Genomic DNA, 20,662 nt, shown 5'->3' with positions numbered 1-20,662 from the left:
ATAAAACAGTACCGTATATACTCGAGTATAAGCCGTCCCGAGTATAAGCCGAGGTGAGAAATGCAGCAGCTTCTGGTAAGTTTCAATCAAAAAATTGAGGGTTTCTGCTCCCATTGGAGGTGCCGGCGTCTCGTTTTTGGAAGCCGACGACCATTCTTGGATGCCGGCGACTATTCTTGGAGACTATTCTAGGACGCCGGCGACTACTCTTGGACGCCGGCGACTACTCTTAGACGCCGTCGACTACTCTTAGACGCCGGCAACCGTTTTTGCGCTTGACCCGAGTATAAGCCGAGGTAGAGTTTTTCAGCATATTTTGGGGGCTGAAAAACTCGACTTATACTCGAGTATATACGGTATCTTGTACTTGATCCCAACTAAGATATAATTAATCCTATTGAGTTTATGAAAATCATTTAATGTTTACATGATTTTCTAGAAGATTTAAAAGTATGGAAATCCATGTTACAGAAAGACCCCTTTTCCAGAAAACCCCAGGCCCAAGCATGCTGAATAACAAGTCCCATACTTGTTCTTGTAGCCATATCTTATCTTTATGCAGGGAAGAATGCTCCATGTGCCATAGGCCTCAAGTACACTATGTAAAATGGTGAGCAGTTTGGGGGTGGAAGGGAAGAAGTGATTCCCCAGCTTGGACTAGATGTAGCACAGTGTTGAACTTTTGCTCTTTTTTTATGAGGCTTCCTCTAAACCACCATTAATCCCCACTCATCATTCTATTTTAGTCTCCTGTCTTATTTTATGTTTGTGCGTAAAATGTATCTTTTTACAACACGACATTTGCAGAAGTTTTAAATGTCTCTTTCCACTGTTTATCCTCTACTTAACCCAAATAACGGAGCACAGGGAAAAGCTTTCTTGTGGTTTATTTAGAATATTAATCCCTCCTTTACTCATGCTAAACTTATCATTAGATTAAGGTCTCAAAAAACCTTGATTCTTCTTTCCAGGCTAAAAGTTGCTTTAGAATGTATTTATTCACCCTATTTTACTTACAAATGTAGAGAGAAATGAGGCCATGGAAACCCACCTAAAAAACCTGGGGGGGGGGGTTATTCTTTACAATAATAACCCTGGGGGCATATCAACTAGATTAGCAAAATAAAAATATGGGGGGAAGTGATCAAAACAATTATACATGAACATTTGCTCTGCCTTAAACACATAGTAACATAGTTAGTTAGGTTAAAAAAAGACACACGTCCATCAAGTTCAACCTTTTAACTTTTTTTTAACCTGCCTAACTGCCAGTTGATCCAGAGGAAGGCAAAAAAAACCCATCTGAAGCCTCTCCAATTTGCCTCAGAGGGGCTAAAAATTCCATCCTGACTCCAACTTGTACTATGAGCTATCTCCCATAACCCTGTATTCCCTCACTTGCTAAACACCATCCAACCCCTTCTTAAAGCTATCTAATGTATCAGCCTGTACCACTGATTCAGGGAGACAATTCCACATCTTCACAGCTCTCACTGTAACAAACCCCTTCCCAATATTTAGGTGGAACCTCTTTTCTTCTAATCGGAATGGGTGACCTTGTGTCAGCTGGAAAGACCTACTGGTAAATAAAGCATTAGAGAGATTATTATATGATCCCCTTATATATTTATACATAGTTATCATATCATCCCTTAAGCGCCTCTTCTCCAGCGTGAACATCCACAATTTGGCCAGTCTTTCCTCATAGCTAAGATTTTCAATACCTTTTACCAGCTTAGTTGCCCTTCTCTGTACCCTCTCTAATACAATAATGTCCTGTTTGAGTGATGGAGACCAAAACTGTACGGCATATTCTAGATGGGGCCTTACCAGTGCTCTATACAGTGGAAGAATGACCCCTCCTCCCTTGACTCTATGCCCCTTTTAATACAGCTCAAGACTTTATTTGCCCTTGATGCTGCTGACTGGCATTGCTTGCTACAGACAAGTTTATCATCTACAAGGACTCCAAGGTCCTTTTCCATAATGGATTTAGTGCATAGTGATAGTGCAGTCCCATTAAGGGTATAAGTGGATATTTTTACATCCCAGGTGCATGACTTTACATTTATCAACATTGAATCTCATTTGCCACTTAGCTGCCCAGATTGCCAGTTTGTCAAGATCATGTTGCAAGTGCCACATCCTGGATGGAATTAATTGGGCTGGATAGTTCTGTGTCATCTGCAAACACTGATACATTACTTACAACACCCTCCCCTAAGTCATTAATGAACAAGTTAAATAAAAGTGGACCCAATACTGAGCCCTGGGGGACCCCACTAAGAACCTTACTCCAAGTAGAGAATGTCCCATTAACAACCACCCTCTGTACCCAATCCTTTAGCCAGTTTCCTATCCATGTGCAAACGACTTCATTAAGCCCAACAGACCTTAGTTTAGAAAGAAGTTGTTTGTTGAGCACAGTACCAAACACTTTGACAAAAAACACGACTAAGCGCAGGGGCTACACTGCAGCTTGTTTATATAAACTATAGTAGTACTTATCTGTTATCTACTGTGTATCCTGTGCTTGAATGGCTGCCCCCATGGCTACACAGCAGCTTGTTTATATAAACTATAGTAGTACTTATCTGTTAACTACTGTGTATCCTGTGCTTGAATGGCTACCCCCATGGCTACACAGCAGCTTGTTTATATAAACTATAGTAGTACTTATCTGTTATCTACTGTGTATCCTGTGCTTGAATGGATGCTCCCATGGCTACACAGCAGCTTGTTTATATAAACTATAGTAGTACTTATCTGTTATCTACTGTGTATCCTGTGCTTGAATGGCTGCTCCCATGGCTACACAGCAGCTTGTTTATATAAACTATAGTAGTACTTATCTGTTATCTACTGTGTATCCTGTGCTTGAATGGCTGTCCCCATGGCTACACATCAGCTTGTTTATATAAACTATAGTAGTACTTATCTGTTATCTACTGTGTATCCTGTGCTTAAATGGCTGCCCCCATGGCTACACAGCAGCTTGTTTATATAAACTATAGTAGTACTTATCTGTTATCTACTGTGTATCCTGTGCTTGAATGGCTACCCCCATGGCTACACAGCAGCTTGTTTATATAAACTATAGTAGTAATTATCTGTTATCTACTGTGTATCCTGTGCTTGAATGGATGCTCCCATGGCTACACAGCAGCTTGTTTATATAAACTATAGTAGTACTTATCTGTTATCTACTGTGTATCCTGTGCTTGAATGGCTGTCCCCATGGCTACACATCAGCTTGTTTATATAAACTATAGTAGTACTTATCTGTTATCTACTGTGTATCCTGTGCTTAAATGGCTGCCCCCATGGCTACACAGCAGCTTGTTTATATAAACTATAGTAGTACTTATCTGTTATCTACTGTGTATCCTGTGCTTGAATGGCTACCCCCATGGCTACACAGCAGCTTGTTTATATAAACTATAGTAGTAATTATCTGTTATCTACTGTGTATCATGTGCTTGAATGGCTGCTCCCATGGCTACACAGCAGCTTGTTTATATAAACTATAGTAGTACTTATCTGTTAACTACTGTGTATCCTGTGCTTGAATGGCTACCCCCATGGCTACACAGCAGCTTGTTTATATAAACTATAGTAGTACTTATCTGTTATCTACTGTGTATCCTGTGCTTGAATGGATGCTCCCATGGCTACACAGCAGCTTGTTTATATAAACTATAGTAGTACTTATCTGTTATCTACTGTGTATCCTGTGCTTGAATGGCTGCTCCCATGGCTACACAGCAGCTTGTTTATATAAACTATAGTAGTACTTATCTGTTATCTACTGTGTATCCTGTGCTTGAATGGCTGTCCCCATGGCTACACATCAGCTTGTTTATATAAACTATAGTAGTACTTATCTGTTATCTACTGTGTATCCTGTGCTTGAATGGCTACCCCCATGGCTACACAGCAGCTTGTTTATATAAACTATAGTAGTAATTATCTGTTATCTACTGTGTATCCTGTGCTTGAATGGATGCTCCCATGGCTACACAGCAGCTTGTTTATATAAACTATAGTAGTACTTATCTGTTATCTACTGTGTATCATGTGCTTGAATGGCTGCTCCCATGGCTACACATCAGCTTGTTTATATAAACTATAGTAGTACTTATCTGTTATCTACTGTGTATCCTGTACTTGAATGGCTGCCCCCATGGCTACAAAGCAGCTTGTTTATATAAACTATAGTAGTACTTATCTGTTATCTACTGTGTATCCTGTGCTTGAATGGCTGCCCCCATGGCTACACAGCAGCTTGTTTATATAAACTATCGTAGAGTTTCTGAAGCAAACACACCAGTTATACCAGTGCAGCACAATCAGTACATTATATTTTCATTACTTTAAAAGACAGAGACCTCTGTATAAACACTGCCCCATGTGAGCTAGTTATGTTTATCATCTCCGTTATCCAACAAAGGTATCACCTTTACATTTTTCATTTCAGCTATTTCCCTGATGTCATTCAGTGAGCACTGATATATGAATGCCTCTTGGGTGATGGGGCAATCTGTCTCTCTTTCCTTTCTTTAGTTCAACAAATCCATTTACTTTCCCTTCCACGAAGACTATGGAAGCAATTCCATTTAATGCTGAGTCTGGAACTTGCACCTGCAATGGAGCGAATTGAAAGGCGTCAGTTTAATCGGATGTTACTGGTCTGGAGAGAGAAAGATGCCATGCACCATTTAGTTGGCTCCTTTAACTAATATCCACAAGCACAGAACACTGGACATTAATATTGTTGGATGTCATAAAGCCGAATAACACGGCTAATGAGTTGGGTGGGGGCTCAGTGGTTGAGATCTAAAGATGTATTAGACATAACGGGCAAGAAGATGATTTGGATGAATGACAGTGAGCCGCCTGTCTGCTAACATGACATTGAGCAGCCGCCAGTTGATGTTTCCCAGGGGTCACTGAATATTTTCCTTGGTAATCAGTTGCTCATTTTAATCCCTTGTATTTGTTGAGATTGATATTTAGTTAAATAGAAATTCCTTCGCAGCTGATTTACTTTCCTGATAAATATAAGGCACGTGCAGCCATTGGGGTCGTCTTGGCAATAATCCCCCACCTAAAGGTCTGTCTCTAAACCTTCTTCATTTCCTTCCTATCACTTCCTTTCAACAAAATAATTCCCTGTTCAGCCAGTGGTATGTTGCCTTGGCTGTCTACATCTACCTCCATTCTTGGCCCGTAAACTGGGTTGCCATATCTATATATCAAGGGCTTTCTTTATCAAAGTCCGAATTCATCAGACTATTTTAATGAAAAAAAGTCCGACCAAACTAGAATCCACAATTGGATTGGACCATCGGGGACAAACATGAAAAAATGGAGCGAAAATCCAAATCATACCATTTTTTCAGCTTTTTTCCCAAATCCATTTTTGCAGATTTTTGACGAAAAGCTGATTTTTGGGCTAATTCCAGTGCAGGCCACAGAACCTCTGGAACCTCTCCCATTGACTTATATAGTACAATCTCGGCAGGTCTGAGATGCCGGATTTTAGGATTCAGACTTTTTTCATCAGGGTATGATAAAGCTCAAAAAAAGCATTTTTTGAGTTTTTGGCATTCAGACTTTAATAAATAACCCCCCCCAAATGTACAGATGGACCTGTCGGAAATTCCCAGAGCCCACCATCAGACCATTGATATGCTATAACCTTCTACTAATGTACCACCCTTCCTCCCAAGAAATGGAACATCTTAATCAACTGGAAGTGGTCTCCAATATAACCATTTTCATTTCAATGCTTCTATTGGAACAATTATTTCTAAGGGATCTATCTCATGAAAAAAAATGTTTTTTTGCTTGTGGGGTCCCATGTAGAGGTGGATTGTGATAATCTGATGTTTGTTTTACAGCAATGAGCACAAAATGAAATCTCACTCTCCCCTTGGACTCTCAGGTCTGGCAGACTTAACCCTTACAATAATGGGGATACGATGTCTTTAATATCAGTCCAGGCACATGGCACAAACTAAAAACAGCTCCTGCAAGTATTGTTTATTCATCATTAGCCCTAGAAAATGCACATAGTAAGCACTGTGAGAAAGGATAAAAGTAAATATATATTAAATATAATATATATTTCAACAGTTTTTTTATAACTGTTTTGTTTTTCTATAAAAATACAAAAAGCAGGAAAGGAAAATACAGGAATTGGACCTGTTACCCAAAATGTTCGGGACCTGGGGTATTGTGGATAATGGGACTTTCTATAATTTGGATCTCTACACCTTAGGTCTACAAAAAAATGTATTTAAACAATTAAACCCAATGGGATTGTTGTGCCTTCAACAAGGGTTAATTATATTAATTTTAATATCATTTTTCTGCATAACAGATTTCAAGATAAATGATCCGCATGGCTACACAGCAGTTTGTTTATATAAACTATAGTAGAGTTTCCAGTGTCGGACTGGCCCGGCGGGATACCGGGAAAAAACCCGGTGGGCCCCGACCCTCGTGGGCCCCCGCCGGGCCAGTCCCCCTCTCCCAAAATTAAAATTTTGAAAAAAAAAAGTTTTCGGCACATCACCACTCGCTCATGCGCATAAAGAAACACCACTCGCGCATGCGCACAAAGAAACCACTCGCGCGTGCGCAAAGAGAAACACCGCTCGCGTTCTTGCGTGCACACCGAGCGACACACCGAGCGGCGGGGGGGCGAAGGGGGGCCCTGGACCAGCAGTCCCGGTGGGCCCCGGGCCCCCCAGTCCGACCCTGAGAGTTTCTGAAGCAAATACACCAGTTTTGCCAGTGCAGGGCAACAGTACATTATATTTTTATTACTTTGATACACTTTCATTTTTTGGTGTTACTGTTCCTTTTAAGTTGCCAAAATCAGGCAGAAATAACCATTCAGACACATTTTCCGCACCACTAAAGAAGGGGTCCCCAACCGCTGGGCCGCGAACACTCCTGCACACAAAAACGAGGCACCCTGAATTGGACGCCGGCACGCCCAAATTGAATGTGTCCAAACTTGCTGCCGACCCCTGCTGACCCCTGTCTATCCCAACAGAGATTCCTTCTTTCCCTACATGGATGTCTGGACCTTCATCTGATACTTTCATTCCTGAAACACCAATGGTGCCCAGACATGACCAACTTGAGGTCCTCTTCTGGAAGAGCCTTCCCAACATGATCCACCAACTCAACTGCATTGTAGGAACGTCAGAAGTCGAATTTTAGCATTTTCAGCGATTTTTGAAACCGTGATTAAACTGTCTAAAACCAAGAATGCCATGAAAGTTATTAAAAGATTCAAATACAAAAAGGACGAACAAAAATAGCTGCCTGAAAATTTGAAAGCCACTAGTTTTTTTTGTGAATGAATGAAACTGAACTGAAACTGGTACAGGTACGGGATCCATTATCTGGAAACCCATTATGCAGAAAGCTCTGAATTATGGAAAGGCCTTCTCCCATAGACTCCATTTTTTCCAATTAATCCAAATTTTAAAAAATGATTTCCTTTTTCTCAGTAATAATAAAACAGTCCCTTGTAATTTAAATGATTTTTTCCTAGACTTAAGGTATGAAGATCCAAATTATGGAAATATTCATTATCCAGAAAACCCCAGGTTCCAAGAATGTATGTCAATAAGTGTTTTGATCTCCGAAAACCTTCAATACCACAAATGAAAGACTGATCTTTGCAAGGAAAGAAAGGGAACTTCTACATGACCTCGACAGCTTTAACTCTGGACCTTTGTTATCTGATACTTTCCTGAAACACCAATGGTGCCCAGAAATGGCCAATTTGAGATCCTCTTCTAAAAGAGCTTTCCCAACATGATCCATCAACTCAATTGCATTGTAGGAACGTAAAATAATATATATTGGAGGTTGAAATTTAGCAGTTTTATCAGTTTTTAAAACCACTATTAAACTCTATTTCTATAAAACCATGAATGCCATGAAAATTATTAAAAGATTCAAAAACAAAAGGACGAACAAAAAGAGCCGCCCCAAAATTTGAAAGCCACTAGTTTTTTTTCGTGAACCATTGAAGAACTGGTACAGATAAAGGATCCATTTTATGGCTTTTAAACTAAATTACAAAAAAATTGTGGCTTAAGGAACTATACAAAAAATGTATTTGTTTGCGCTTAAAGGAGAAGGAAAGGTTTAAAATAAGTAAGCCTTATCAGAAAGGTCTATATAAATATACCAGTAAACCCTCAAAGTAATGCTGCTCTGAGTCCTCTGTCAAAAGAAACACAGTATTTCTTTCCTTCTATTGTGTACTCATGGGCTTCTGTATTAGACTTCCTGCCTTCAGCTTAAACCTCCTTGCCCCGGGCTTGAGCATGCTCAGTTTGCTCCTCTCCCCCCCTCCCTTCTCTGCTGTAATCTGAGCCCAGAGCTATGAGTGAGCAGGGAGAGACTCAGGCAGGAATTGATGTCACACCAAGCTAATACTGCAGCTCCTATCCTAAACAAACAGCTTCTAGCGCTTTTTACTCAGGTATGGTAAAACATTCTACAGAATAAATATAGCATTCTAGCTTGCACTATTGTGGCTAATCTATTGGCAATAAAATGCCTCCGTAGCTTTCCTTCGATTCAGAGAGATTAACGTTCTACGAACTTTTATAAATCGCCCCTTAGAAACATTACACTGTGACAGACGGGCACAAAAATGACCTGCCCTCACCCAACCTGCTTCACCAAACTAGGATGGTTTATAACAGACTTGTGTTTGACTCCTGCAGCAGGTTGTGTTCCCGCAATAAATGCAGGTACCCTGCGTGTCACAGGTCTGCGGGTTGCGGGTCTCATCTGTATTTCCTATGTTATATTGTCTATAGTTTACTCCTTTTAACATTTTCCAAAACATTTTCTGTCTCCGCCCACTTTTAATGATGTCACTTCCGCTTTGTAGCAACAGTGGGTAAATAAGAGGGTTGCGGTTCAGGTCGCAGGCTGCGGGTTCAGGTCAATACGGGTATCAAAAATTGGTTTCGCGCAGGACTGTCAACCCTTCTCTGACATTAGCAGAGGAGGCAGGGCAATGTGGACACATATACAAATGAAATCATTTCACAGCCCCCTATAAAAAAAAAAAATCATTCCCGTACACCAAGGGGGTTATTTATCAAAGTCTGAATTTATCTCAATATGTTCTGAAAAAAACTCAGACCAAATCCGCACAGGTTTTTTTGACTTATTTATTAATACACTTTTTTTCTGAAATTTTTGTTTGCGGGAAAAAATCGTAAAAAAATCAGATTTTCACTATTTTTTCAGATTTTTTTATCCGATTTTCACTATTTTTTTCGGATTTTATACCCGAAAACTCAGAATTTTGCCTGCAAACTTCGGGGTATTGCCAAAAACCCAGCACACATCAAAAAATCATTGGGACTTCTCCCATTGACTTATAAGCAACCTCAACAGGTCTGAGATGCCAGATTTTCAGATTCGGACTTTTCCATCCTCGCGGTTTAATAAATTCCGAAAAATTCTTGATTTTTTTAAAAGTCTGATTTTATTAAAAAAATCACTAATTTTTCGTGATTTTTACATTTGGAGTTTAGTAAATAACCCCCCAAGTTTATGCACTACATATCTCTGCCAAAACATGGATCTAAACAAACCTAAATATAAAACAAATAATAAAGAGATCCCACAATCCCCCAGCTATAACAAGCAAGGGTAGATTTGTCATGGGCCCATAATAGAAAGACATTCATCTGAGAGATCAAATCCCATTGTGTCTCTTGTACATAATTTAGGCAGATCCATGAAATACATTATAGCAAATCCATATCACAATCAGATTTATTTATCAAGAGGGAGCTTTATGATTAAATTGTATGAGTGGGTATTAACTCAGAGCGGATGACAGCAAGTATCCAATGTCTGCAGCCCACCTCATACTCCTAGAAAGAGAGAAGGCATCTAATGATGTATGATTTATATACACTGACATTTATTTAACTGAGCAATTTGTCAGGAGAGCAAGTGACTGGCACTTATCTGATTAAGCAAGAAGAGCCCAACACTAATATAAATGAATGTGATACCTACTCATGTAAAAATATCCAGCAGAACTGCCGTTATCTATTCAACACCCTTGTTTAAAGGCCAAGCGCCACTTTGACGACAAATGGAAAAACTCTGGGGATCATCCACCAGTTGGTTTTCATCACCTGAATGTTCGAACGTTTTGGTTCAACAGCTGTGAACATCTCAGAAGAAACTGTAACTGCTCCTAATTTCCGGATCAGCCAGGGCTTCACCGACAGACACACATCAAGTCTAAAGTCTTCCTATGAAGTTACCTTTGCTGTTCTTTAGACTCATAATCAAAACTGCCCAACTTTATTGGTTTATGCACTTTGGCCTTGTTCTGGAAGGGGCATTAGCCACTAAGGGTCAGGGCACACACTAAGATTCAGGGAGATTTAGTCGCCCGAAGAAGAGTTAATGGTACTTGTAGCCTAGGCACCAAACATGTGAGAGCACCTCCCTTGTGACGTCACTTTTGTTGCACATTGATCCATGGACCTCTCTACCCCCAGCCCTGCTGAAGATTTAGTAGGGAAGTATCCAGCAGCAGGAAAAGTAGGTTTTGTTTACCATATAGGCATCCGAGGGCCACCCCTTAAAGCTACCGCCATAAGCACAGGCTCTAGAGTGCCTATATGGGAATTATGTCCCTGCTTGTAGCAACTTGCTCTCCTTGTACCTTCATCTAAATGCCCTCAGCACTACTTGGTCTTTCCTGCCTCCTGCTCTGCGGCAGTTGCTCCATAGAAGCCTATGTCATTCACTGCAGGGCAAGTTGGACCGAAAGAAGTCAAACTTGACACTTTGATGCCAAATACCAGAAATGACCTCAATCAGACTTTTTCAGAACAATTGAATCCAGTTACCATTAAAGTGCAAGGGCAACTGCATGAACCTTGGCTGCAACTGCATCAGGCCCATCTCCCCGGGCCACTGTAGTTATACTGGGATTATGGGGAAATAAATGCAGCACTTGCGGTTACAAATGCCCACCCATCACAATAAGCTGCCAGTATTCAGTGGTTTTGTGTAACAGGACATGCTCTAGATATGAAAAAATCTCTCATTTACATTTCCCAGGATGCCGTGGCTTTGTGCGTCTGTATAGGAGAGTGGGAATTGTTCCCGGGGGAGAATGTGCCTGTGCTAGCCAGATAAATGAGTTGCGGCAATGCTAAAGAGGCAGATGAAAGAGAAGGACCGGTGACAGGACAGAGCCACGTTATTACAAATAACCCGGCTTTCTAGCGTAATTACTCTAGATCAGAGCTGACATTTTATTTCACAAGGTCTGAACTTTTCAGATTACTCATTTAAAGGGGCACTTTGCACATGGAGAGTCTGACAGTTGCATTTTCTGTATAGTGCTCTGTATTGTATGGGCTTCTCGTTCCAGGTCCAGTGGCATTGAGTCCCTTCATCCCCATGGAACAAGGAATACAGGTATATCTGTTATCCAGAAACCTATTATCAGGAAAGCTCCTTATTTTGGGAAGCCGTCTCCCATAGACTCCATGTTATCCAAATAATCCAAATATCTAAAAACGATTTCCTTTTTCTCTGTAATAATAAAACAGTAGCTTGTACTTGATCCCAACTAAGATATAATTAATCCTTATTGGAAGTCAAACCATGTTATTGGGTTTAATTAATGCTTCAATGGTTTTTTTTTTTGTAGATTTAAGGTATGGTGATCCAAATTATGGAAGGATCCCATAACCAGAAAATTCCTAGGGCCATAAGCAGGTAAATTAAAGGGGTGGTTCACTTTCTTAAAAAAAATCCGTAGAGTTATTTGTGGGCTCAATGTTTTCTGCACAAGTACTACTGTCACTTCCAAATGCCGACTGGCTTTGTATGAAGCCCTAGCTTTGCCTTTAATTTGACGAGAGAAACAAACTCAGATCTAAGTACAATGCAGTGTAATAATTAGTGCTAATCTTCTATCTGTGTTATTTAATTACTTAACACAAGATTTATCTTGTAAGCCTCTGATATGATAATGTGTGTTTGTGTCCAGCAATTGCGCTTGCACCCCCTGATGCTGTGTCTAAATACAGGTATGGGACCCGTTATCCAAAATGCTCGGGAACTGAGGTTTTAAGGGTAACGTATCGTCCTGTAATTTGGATCTTCATACCTTAAATCTATTAGAAAATCATGTAAACATTAAATAAACCAATAGGCTGGTTCTGCTTCCAATAAGGATTAATTATATCTTAGTTGGGATCAAGTACAAGCTACAGTTTTATTACTACAAAGGAAAATAATTACAAATTGGATTATTTGGATATATTGAGTCTACAGGAGATGGGCATTCCATAATTTGGAGCTTTCTGGATATTGGATTTCCAGATTATGGATCACATAGATCCAGTAAAGACATTCGAACTGGAAAAAGAAACTTGGTGCTGCCCCACAGAGTTTACAATCTGATAAAAAATGTTATGCAACAATAATATTCCTACAGGGGTGGGGGCAGTCTAATACAAAGTGCTTTTAATCAATATCCCCTTGTTGGATCTATTATGCCATGTAAGTTCGATAGATATAGATATATATATATATTTTGGATTCGGCCAAAATTCCCTGAATCCTTTGCGAAAGATTCGGCCTAATACTGAACTGAATACGAATCCTAATTTGCATTTGCAAATTAGGGGTGGGAAGGGGAACACATTTTTTACTTCCTTGTTTTGTGACAAAAAGTCATGCGATTTCCCTTCCCACCCCTAATTTGCATATGCAAATAAGGATTTGGATTCGGTGCATCCCTAATATATATATATACACATACACACACACACAGGTATGGGATCTGTTATCCAGAATACTCGGGACCTGGGGCTTTCCAGATAATGGATCTTTCCGTAATTTGGAACTTCATGCCTTAAGCCTACTAGAAAATCATGTAAACCTTAGATAAACTAAAAAAAAAACAGTTTTGCTTCCAATAAGGATTAATTATATCTTAGTTGGGATGAAATACAAGATACTGTTTTATTATTACAGAGAAAAAGGAAATCAGTTTTTAAAAATTTGGATTATTTGGATAAAATGGAGTCTATGGGAGATGGCCTTTCCGTAATTCGGATCTTTCTGGATAACAGGGTCCAGATAACAGAACCTGTATATATATAAGTTATATTGCAGAGATATGGCTGGGGCTTTCAATTATTCCCATTAATTGGTGATTTTATGCGGTTTAACACGATACATAATGTACAAGAGGCTGCACTTCTTCTACACTTCCAGTATTGCAGCCCATTGATGAACAGTAGAAGTGTAACATTTCTATAACACGTGGACATGAGCATTTTTAAAAGCGTTCCAGGAGGGGAGGATGATGGAAGCAGTGTTTCTGGAACAGCTGCAAAGCTATGAATATGACTAAATTGGGATCAGTATCAGGTTCCTCACAGAAGTGCCACTCACACCTACTGACAGTTGGTGACTCCTTCTGCCACCTGCCAGACACATATATTTACCATACACCTTTAAATTAACTATTACTATGCTGTAGAGAGTGATATTCTTAGACAATTTTGCAATTGGTTTTATTTTTTTATTATTTGTGGTTTTTGAGTTATTTAGCCTATTATTCAGCAGCTTCCCAGTTTGCAATTTCAGCCGTCTGGTTGCTAGTACTCTTATTAGCCTAGCAACCATGCATTGATTTAAATAAAAGTCTGGAATATGAATAGGAGAGGCCTGAATAGAAAGATGAGTAATAAAAAGTAAAAATAACAATTTGTATCATTTGTAGCCCTCACAGAGCATCTATTGTTGGATGGGGTCAGTGACCCCCATTTAAAAGCTGGTATGAGTGAGAAGAAGGCAAATAATGCAAAAAATATAACAAATAAATAATGAAAAACAATTGAAAAGTTGCTTAGAATTGGCCATTCTATAACATACTAAGGGGCATATTTATCACGGATCAAATTCAAATTTGAAAAACTTTGAGATTCGAATTCAAAAAGACCAACCGAAATTAAGTCAACGTTTTTTGGGTTTTTTTTGGTTGAATAGGTCAGTTTTCGATCGAATAGGTCCGTATTCGGCTGAATTCGAACCATACGAATTGAAGGAATAGCGCATTCGATCGAATTCGAATCCACCAATTGATCCCAATTAGGTTCTAGGAGGTCCCCCATAGGCTAAAACAGCAATTTGACAGGTTTTAGGTGATGAATGGTCGAATTTTTAAAGAGACAGTACATGATAAATTTCAATGTTCAAATTTTCTAAATTTTTTCAAATTCAAATCGAATTTGGACTATTCCCTAGTCGAAGTACACAAAAAAATAGCTCGAAATTCGAATTTTTTGTATTCGAAAATTCACCTCGACCCTTGATAAATCTGCCCCTAAAAGTTACACATAAAAGACTATTCTGCAACGGAGTAGGGGTAGAGTATGAGTAATATATAGAGCAGGGATCTCCAACCAGTGAACCGCCAGCTATTTAAGCAGCACTACAAACACCCTGTGATCTACACTGAGATGAAGAACAACCTGGGACCCTTCAGTTGATGTAGAAGTGCCACTCCCAGGACAACAGCTTTCAGTAGGTTGCTGGGAGTTGCACATCAACTAAAACTGATGGGACCCAGGGCAGACTATGCTGATATAATGTCTTGCTGTTACTATGCTACTATGTCCTACCCTACCTAGCAACAGCACCGGCTCACCCCCCACACCAGTACCAAACAAATATTTCCTGAACGCAAACCCCCAGTGTCCTTGAATTGCAGATCTCTTACTTCTACAGGTACGGGACCTGTTATCCAGAATGCTCGAGACCTGGGGTTTTCCGGATAACAGATCTTTCTGTGAATTGGATCTTCATACCTTAAAGGGGTGGTTCGTCTTTAAGTTAACTTTTAGCATGTTATACAATGACTAATTCTAAGCAACTCAATATGTCTTCATTTATTCTTTTTTTATAGTTTTTTAAATATTTGCCGTCTTCTTCTGACTCTTTCCAGCTTTCAAATGGGAGGTCACTGACCCCATCTAAAAAAAAGCTCTATAAATCTACGAATGTATTGTTATTAATACTCATTCTATTCAGACCCTCTCCTATTCCTATTCCAGTCTGTTGTTTAAATTAATGAATGGTTGCTAGGGTAAATTGGACCCCAGCAACCAGGTAGCTGAAATTGCAAACTGGAGAGCTGCTGAATAAAAAGCTAAATAACTCAAAAACCACAATTAATAAAAAATGAAAACCAATGGCATATTGTCTCAGAATAAGACAGAAAAAGCCCGATCCGCACATCACTAGCGAATTTGTCTCGTTTCGCTTTGGTGAAAACGCGAATTTTGACACTTGCATCAATTTTGACGCCAGCATTAAAGTCAATGGGCGTCCGAATAATGTTGATGCGCAATGGTCTTGACATGAGCGACTTTTCCGACGTGCGTCCAAAATTGTTTAATGCCACCAAATTTTCGCGGCAGGTTTGCGGATTTATTCGTAGGCGGCGGATTTATGTCCATTGAAAACCAATGTAACAGCCGCGTATTCATAGACATAACTACATATTTATTGAGCCGGCGCCGCACTCATATTTATGATGGGAGCCCAAATGCATTTGTTTGTCGTTCCTTATCCGTCGGGAATTGGGTCTCGTGCCTGTTAGTTCCTCGCTTGGAAGTTTAGGAGACTGAAGTGGTGGATATAGGGATTTTTATTAAATGAAGTGGTGGATATAGGGTCTGTGCCACGGTGGAGCATTAAATTACGGGTTCAGATGTAAACTGCACGGAGAGCCGTGTATAAATCATAACTATGGCCTGAATATGTATTCTTGGATTTAAAGTCCAACTCAGCTTGTGCTATAACTATCTAACCACGGGAGGGTGCCACCAACCAAATTTTTGAACAGTCCCAATTGGGATGATTTAGGCCACCCCCCATCACCCCACACCCATGACCCACTGGGTAAATGCAAACCTTTGTTGGCTGTCTTGCCTAAACTGGGTCTTTAAATCCACTAGAAAAATAATTTATACATTAAATAAACCCAATAGTCTGGTTTGGAGTAAAGTTTTTTTGTTTATCAGCAACTGTAAGCAGTGTCCATCTGTCCTTTTCTGCTGGTACTGACTCTTATAACAATGTACACAGCACACGTCTTTTGTCTGCAACCAAGACAGGTTACCTGCTAGAGCAGCGCCCCCCAACCTTTTTTGGCCCAGGGACCGGTGTAAAGGAAAACATTTTTCAAGGACCGGGGGGAGTCAGGGGGTCGGGAGGAGGCGGCCAGCGGTAACTGCGCGTCCAATTTGGGTGTGCAGGTGGCCAATTCAGTGCACCGGCGTTATTTGCGGGCTAGACTTGGAGGCCCAGTTCAGGAGTGTCCGCGGCCCGGTGGTTGGGGACCCCTGTGCTAGAGGCACTTGCTGATGTGCCCAAATACTATTGGCTTAAGATGTACAGAGAAACAATGAGCCCCCCCTCGGGAACAACACAGTCTGGACCAATTGCAACCTGCTCTGTGTTGTGCGTGTCTGTCTGTGTGTGTGTGTGTGTGTGTGTGTGTGTGTGTGTCTGTGTGTGTGTGTGTGTCTGTGTGTGTGTCTGTGTGTCTGTGTGTGTGTGTGTGTGTCTGTGTGTGTGTGTGTGTGTGTGTGTGTGTGTCTGTGTGTGTCTGTGTGTGTGTGTGTCTGTGTGTGTGTGTCTGTGTGTGTCTGTGTGTGTGTGTGTGTCTGTGTGTGTGTGTCTGTGTGTGTCTGTGTGTGTGTGTATGTGTCTGTGTGTGTCTGTGTGTCTGTGTGTGTGTGTCTGTGTGTGTGTCTGTCTGTGTATGTGTATGTCTGTGTGTGTGTGTATGTGTGTGTGTCTGTGTGTGTGTGTGTATGTCTGTGTGTGTGTGTATGTGTCTCTGTGTGTGTGTCTGTGTGTGTCTGTGTGTGTCTGTGTGTGTGTCTGTGTGTCTGTGTGTGTGTGTGTGTGTATATACACATCCAATATTCCTTTATTGATTGACCAGAACCACCAATTAGATGAATCATTTCACTAATCTCTCACAGCAGCTGAGGGTTCATCTATACAGTTATTTTTCCTACTGGAATTCAGGTCCATCCCTCACTCACTGATCCTTATGAGATTGGCCGGCTGAGGTGCCATTTCATTAATAACAATGTGAAAGTGGCCACTGGTCCCCCCAGTGATCAATATATGAGATTTACTGTAGACTCTAAAAACAAGTTGCATTGTTTTCTATGGCGCATGCCACACACACCAGCTCAATCCTACTATATAAACAGCTGCCTCCTTTAACCTGTTGCTCCCAGCACCCCCCCTGTATAACTGCTGAACCTTGATCACAGCTGGAAACTGTAGTTCAGCAACAGCTTTAGAGACAGAGGTGACGTGAGGGACCAACAAGTTCTTAAGCAAAAATAAAGCAGCTGTCATAAATACGCTCCATATATCAGTAGAGCAAGCATGGGCAGCCTGTTTCATACTCACAGAGAGGATTATGGGAGTTGTAGTTCTGCGGGTGGCTATGGTACAGGGAGTACTTACATGGGGTAGTAACCATAGTGATGCAGGGAGTTGTCAGACAGCCCCTCCTCTGTGCCCATGAGCAGATAGTCCTGACTCTCATTGCGCTGCGCTGCGCTGGGACAGTTATTGTTGCGGGACACATCGCGCTCACACTGGCTCATCCTCAATGATCTCCCGGCGCTACTGAAGGGCAAGGAACGAGCTGCGCCTCTCACAGGGACTGTCCGCGATGTCTCAGGTGCGGCCGGGTTCAGCAGGTTCCATCAGCGGAGAAGGGCAGGAGCTACTGAGGCGCAGCGCAAAGGAGCAGAGAAGGATGAAGCGCTTGTTCTCCGGGAGCAGATTCAGCCTTTTATCCGCCGAGCTCTGCTGCTCATTCACTCCTGTCCCCACGCGCCCTCTAGTGGCCGAGACGAGAAACGCTGCTACTACTACTGTTGTTACTACTGCTGCTGCGATTGCAACTACTACGAGAGAGAGAGAAAGAGAGAGAGAGAGAGAGAGAGAGAGAGAGAGAGACGGATAGATAGATAGATAGATAGATAGATGATAGATAGATAGATAGATAGATAGATAGATAGATAGATAGATAGATGGATGGATGGATGGATGGATAGATAGATAGATAGATAGATAGATAGATAGATAGATAGATAGATGATAGATAGATAGATAGATAGATAGATAGATAGATAGATAGAATAGATAGATAGATAGATAGATAGATAGATAGATAGATAGATAGATAGATAGATAGATAGATGATAGATAGGAAATTTGCATGAGTTGCATAGTTGAGGTGGCACCACTTCTGGAATAGAAACAACGACATTTGCATCAGATTTATTTAGACATAAAACAGCAGGGGAGCTGTGGATTTGCCACTTACCAGGGTGACCAGGGCTGGACTGAGAATTAAAATAGTCCCTGGTATTTCAGGTACACAGAGGCCCAAACAGCCCCCACCAGCCCACTAAATACTGACTTTCTATGGCACCTTATAGCAGCCCCTCTGGCATTTGCCAGAACCCACAGATTGCCAGTCCAGACCTGAGGTTGACCCATCAGGGGGTTCTCAAGTCAGTGGTGAATTGGTGGGGAGTGTTTTGGAGGATCATGGGTGGGGGGAATTATTGAGCTTGGCAGAGGAAGATCTGGGGTGTAACCGTATGAGCACAGGCTACTTTTCTCTCATTGGGGTCCCATTCTTCTTTTTGGCAGGGCTTAATAAACCAGGGTAAATAATTGGGGTCCCCTGGGTGGGCCTCATGAAGCCCCATGATTATTGAGGACAGCCCTATGTGCAAGATCCTTTGTGAATAGCATCAGTACATGCTCAGTTGGCGGCATCCTCTCCAGTACTTTGCTCTTGTAAATATATTTGTACAACTTCATTCACCTCTTTGTTTCACACCCACTTCTGACTGAGCAGTGTTGCACTGGGGTGTACAGGGCCTACAGGGAGCCACCAATCCGAGGGCCCACCACCCCAGCCACGGAGGCCCCCCTCCACCCCTGTTGCACCCCACACTGCAGGGCTCCTCTTCCTTCCCTGCTGCAAACTGATCCCTGGGCAGATTCTAGACAGGAAACGGCTGATGTGCCATAAACCCCAGAGCCTCCCACGGCCCAGTCCAACCCACTTGTCCTCCTGCTGATGATCTTTTGCCCCAGCAATTTCCTTGTGTTGTGCACCATCTTTTCGTTTCATACATTAAAGGGATACTGTCATGGGAAAAAAAATTTTTTTTCCAAAACACATCAGTTAATAGAGCTGCTCCAGCAGAATTCTGCACTGAAATCCACTTCTCAAAAAAGCGAACAGATTTTTTATATTTAATTTTGAAATCTAACATGGGGCTAGACATATTGTCAGTTTCCCAGGTGCCCCCAGTCATGTGACTTGTGCTCTGATAAACTTCAGTCACTCTTTACTGCTGTGCTGCAAGTTGGAGTGATATCACCCCCCCCAGCAGCCTAACAACAGAACAATGGGAAGGTAACCAGATAGCAGCTCCTTGACACAAGATAACAGCTGCCTGGTAGATCTAAGAACAACACTCAATTGTAAAATCCAGGTCCCACTGAGACACATTCAGTTACATTGAGTAGTAGAAACAACAGCCTGCCAGAAAGCAGTTCCATCCTAAAGTGCTGGCTCTTTCTGAAAGCACATGACCAGGCAAAATGACCTGAGATGCACCTACACACCAATATTACAACTAAAAAAATACACTTGCTGGTTCTGGAATTAAATTGTATATTGTAGAGTGAATTATTTGCAGTGTAAACAGTGTAATTTAAAAATAAAAACTACATCATGAAAATCATGACAGAATCCCTTTAAAGAGAAATTATTCCCCACTTTTTGAATCAGGCTTTTATAGAAAAGGTGCATAAACACTAACTGACCACTTTCAACCAACTGTCAGCACCCAAAATCCTAGCAACAGAAACATTCCTTTTTTTTCTTGCATAATGAAAGAAAAAAAATCAGCGGTGTTCCCCATTAAATTGATTAGAAGTCGCCAGGTGCACATTCGTGACGAGTTTCCACGCTTCGCCGGCGAATAAATTCTTGAAACTGCTGCAAAAATTCAGTCAAAAAAAAAAAATTGGGGTGCGCGTCAGAATAATCGCACGCATAAACATTGTTGTGCGTCAGAATTATTCAGACGCCCATTGACTTTAATGCATTTGTCCAAAACAGCCGCACGTATAACAATTGTCGCGGGCGTCAAAATTGACGCACGTCAGAATCATTTTGCTCGCCCATTGACTTCAATCCGTTTTGCAATGTTTTTACCGTTTCGGGAAATTTGCGAATTTTCCGGCTAAGCAAAACGGGACAAATTCGCCCATCACTATATATCACCCATCCGTCTTTTAGATCCTTATTTAAATAAGGCATATTCCCATTTTCTCTCTTTTTCATTGTTGCATTATTATGATTAATCTGGAACATAAAGTCAGAAGGGTGTATTTTTAGGATTTATGGGACACATGACTGGGATTATTGGTATATGTGTATATGAGACAGCTCCTTAAATCTCTCTCTGCTACTGCTTGACATATTCGT

The 20,662-nt window shown here is 41.1% G+C and overlaps 1 protein-coding gene across 1 annotated transcript in view; it reads right to left on the bottom strand.

The window, feature by feature from the left end:
• LOC108709028 (short transient receptor potential channel 6) overlaps positions 1-17,912 on the bottom strand; it is a 111,040-nt gene extending 93,128 nt beyond the window's left edge. The window contains exon 1 of the mRNA XM_041584573.1: positions 17,602-17,912. Coding sequence (XP_041440507.1) covers positions 17,602-17,744 — 143 coding nt within the window. The 5' untranslated portion in view covers positions 17,745-17,912. The remainder of the gene's footprint in view (positions 1-17,601) is intronic.
• Between the last annotated feature and the right edge of the window lie 2,750 nt (positions 17,913-20,662).

The sequence above is a fragment of the Xenopus laevis genome, chromosome 2S (genome assembly GCF_017654675.1).
Source record: "Xenopus laevis strain J_2021 chromosome 2S, Xenopus_laevis_v10.1, whole genome shotgun sequence".
NCBI lineage: Eukaryota > Metazoa > Chordata > Amphibia > Anura > Pipidae > Xenopus > Xenopus laevis.
The sequence above is the reverse complement of the archived record's forward strand: the minus strand, read 5'-3'. Positions and strand labels throughout refer to the sequence as shown.